The sequence below is a fragment of the Vespa crabro genome, chromosome 8, assembly GCF_910589235.1.
Source record: "Vespa crabro chromosome 8, iyVesCrab1.2, whole genome shotgun sequence".
NCBI classification, from domain to species: domain Eukaryota; kingdom Metazoa; phylum Arthropoda; class Insecta; order Hymenoptera; family Vespidae; genus Vespa; species Vespa crabro.
In genome coordinates, this window is record NC_060962.1 from 7700088 (window position 1) to 7703627 (window position 3540).

The 3540-nt window shown below is 25.3% G+C and overlaps 1 protein-coding gene across 1 annotated transcript; it reads right to left on the minus strand.

Moving 5' to 3' along the window:
* Nucleotides 1-724: 724 nt before the first annotated feature.
* LOC124426324 lies at nt 725-3287 on the minus strand. Its single transcript, XM_046967880.1, has 2 exons — nt 3095-3287; nt 725-1404 (listed from the first exon to the last, which is right to left on the minus strand). Exons 1-2 carry the CDS (start codon nt 3175-3177, stop codon nt 1098-1100), a joined length of 390 nt encoding a protein of 129 aa, XP_046823836.1. The 5' UTR covers nt 3178-3287; the 3' UTR covers nt 725-1097.
* Nucleotides 3288-3540: the final 253 nt, after the last annotated feature.

Sequence of the window (3540 nt, forward strand, 5' to 3'; positions counted from 1 at the left end):
ACGACTATGAGATTCTTTCAAAGAAAAAGAAGAAAAAAAAAAAAAAGAAAAAGGAAAGAAAAACAGAAAAAAAATCTACGGTGTTAATTAATTGAGTGAAATTGCGAATTGATTTCTTTTTCTTTTTTTTTTTTTTTTTTTTTTTTAATTAGTGCACACATGCGCATTATCTTATTATTTATATAGATAATCGTAAATAATTATATTTATATATATATATATAGATTCTTTTCTGTTTCTCGTCTTTTTTCTTTACTTTTCCTTTTTCTCATTCTATCGACACGTATTCTTAACTTATCTTATCTCAAGAGAAAAGTAATGAAACAAGAAGTTCTGATTTATCGAATTGTCGAGAATATCTACAGGTAGAGAACCACGTCTAGTCTATAAATGCGAATATCGATAACGAATTTTGAAAAAATCATTTTGTGTGAATATATATCTTTAATGGAAATTTTCAATGAAAAGGTTTAATCGAATTCATAGATACAATAAAGTGTGTGTGTGTGTGTGTGTGTGTGTGTATGTGAAAGTATATATCGATAAATTATTACATAAATCAATTAATTACTTATTAATTTATTAATTATAATATTAAGAAAAATTTTTTTCTTTTTCCTTCCCTTTTCAATTTTCATTTTACAATAAACGAACTTTTTAAAAATTAGATAAACATATTTATTATTACTTTCAAAACGCATTTTTCACATATGTAAATAAAATATCTTAACGAAATATTTAATAATCAACGAAATCGATTTTATAAATCAATTGATTATACGGACATGTAATAATCGATTGTTTCACGAAGATCGAACGATCAATAAATATGACTTATCGAAAGGGAGGAAAAAATAAATAAAAACGTAGTAAGGAGAGAATAAAAAGAAAGGAGATAATAAAAAAAGGAAAAAAATTTTTTTAAGAAGAAAAAAGAAAAAGAAAGTATAAATAAATTAATACAAAAGGAAAAAAGAAAGAAAGAAAGAAAGAAGAAAGAAAAAGGAAAACTTTCGATACTGGAAACTTGCAAAAATTCGTATAGTCCATGTTAATTTTCGAATCGAAACGGGGAATCGATTTACGATATCACAAAATCAATCCATATGAGTGATAGGCGGTGTGATCGATCGTGGATCCTGCATAGATCCATCCGGATCTGTCAGGCTAGATCTATCGCTTATACTCTCGTTTCTCGAATTGCTGTCGTCGTCGTCTTGATTGTTCGTTCTCGGTTGTTTCGATATTGCCTCCATTTCATTAATATCCGAATTACTGCATCTTCTTCCCGACGATCTCTTTCTTCTTCTACTTCTTCTCCTTTTACAAGCACTTCTTCTTCTAGCCCTTCTCCTACACGAATTTCTTCTTCTTCGTTGTACCCTTCGACACGCCCTTCTCACGCTAACGTCAATGCAATTCGTTTAAAATCTTTGCTTTTTCTTTTTTTTTCTTTTTGTATTTTTTTTTTTTTCTTTTTTATTTTCTTTTCTTTTTTCTCTCTCAAACAAAAAAAAAAACAAAAAAAAAAAAAAAAAAAAAGAAAAAAAACAGAAAATTCCCTACGAATTCTCTTATCGTCAAGTTTCATTATCTCGTATACTTCGTTTGTAAGATTTAGACTGTTTTTTACTTTTTTTTCCCGCTTTTTTTCTCTTCTTTTCTCTTTTTTTTTCTTTTTTTTTTGTTTTTTTTTTTTTTTTTAATTTTCAATCGTAAATTTGTATTATTTCTCACGATTACTATGAAAATTTATTCATCCTTACGTATGGATTCTTGTAATCGTAAAGAAAAAAAAAGGAAGAAAAGAAAAACTTAGAATTTAGAATCGTTAAACATTATATTCATAATTCCAATGAGGATTGATCATTTTCTATATTTTAATTTTAGAGAAATTAGAATCTATTTATAGAAATTAGAAATCTAATTATGGAAATTAGAAATAATTCGAGACATTAGAATACATTCTTTATATGCGTTAGATCAATGAAAAAATTTAGAAATTGCAATTATTTTCTCTCTCAAACAAAAAAAAAAACAAAACAAAAAAAAAAAAAAGAAAAAAAACAGAAAATTCCCTACGAATTCTCTTATCGTCAAGTTTCATTATCTCGTATACTTCGTTTGTAAGATTTAGACTGTTTTTTACTTTTTTTTCCCGCTTTTTTTCTCTTCTTTTCTCTTTTTTTTTCTTTTTTTTTTGTTTTTTTTTTTTTTTTTAATTTTCAATCGTAAATTTGTATTATTTCTCACGATTACTATGAAAATTTATTCATCCTTACGTATGGATTCTTGTAATCGTAAAGAAAAAAAAAGGAAGAAAAGAAAAACTTAGAATTTAGAATCGTTAAACATTATATTCATAATTCCAATGAGGATTGATCATTTTCTATATTTTAATTTTAGAGAAATTAGAATCTATTTATAGAAATTAGAAATCTAATTATGGAAATTAGAAATAATTCGAGACATTAGAATACATTCTTTATATGCGTTAGATCAATGAAAAAATTTAGAAATTGCAATTATTTTCCTTTATTCAAAATTTACGTATTTTTGATATTAGTTTCTTTTTTTTTTTTTTTTTTTAATCTGTTTCAATTTTCCGTTTCTATCGTAAAAAATTCTAAAAAAATTTGGAATCCTCTTTCAGAGCTCAGAAATTATTGATATTGATTTTTAACTTTTAAAATCATGAACGTTAAAGAATTATAATCATTTTCGAGTCTAATAAATTAATCTTTATATATTAATCGATTATATTTGTCTTCAATCGTAGAAAATTTATAAATTTTGCAAAATAATTTTCAGAGATAAGAGATTATCGATATTAAATTTTAACCATTATCAGAATTAAATGCATCGTCATAATCTTTCGTGAAATTCAGTTATTTTCTCTTTTATTTTATTTTCTTTCTTTTTCTTTCTTTCTTTTTTTTTTTTTTTTTCTTTTTCTTCTTTCTTTTTCTTTAATCAACGTAGAAAATTTTGTAAATTGGAGGAAAAAAATTTGCAGAGCTCACAACAAATATTCCGTGATTTTGAAAGTTTTTAGATTGAAAAAATGATAAACGATGGAAAAGAGGTTTCGAACCTTCTGCATCTCCTTCGTGAAGATCGTCTTCTCCTTGATCGTCTCGATGGACAACTGAATTCGTTTATCTCGTGCCTATCCATTGGTTGCTTTTTAAGAAAATCTTGATTGCAGGTGTAGTATCCTCTATGAAATAAAAAATTTTTTTGAACGACGTACCATGAAGTTTTCCATTTTAATTTCTTTCTCTCTCTCTCTCTCTCTCTCTCTATTTTTTTTCTTTCTCTCTTTTTCTTTATATATATATATATATATATATATATATATATATATATATATATATATATATATATATATATATACATAAATTTCATCCTTTTAATTTTCCCTTGAAAATTATTTCCATGGCGGGGGGGGGAGGAAGGGTAAGAGAAGGAGAAGGAAAGAGAAAAAGCAAAAAAAGAGGAAGAATAAAAAATGAAAGAAAGAAAAAAAAAAACAAAAAG

Bases quoted from the DNA above. Each gene is read 5' to 3' on its own strand.
- LOC124426324 (XM_046967880.1), bottom strand. From the start codon at position 3,177: ATGGATAGGCACGAGATAAACGAATTCAGTTGTCCATCGAGACGATCA. The intron at 1,405-3,094 runs GTTCGAAACCTC...CATTGACGTTAG, and splicing joins TCACGAAGGAGATGCAGAAG to CGTGAGAAGGGCGTGTCGAA.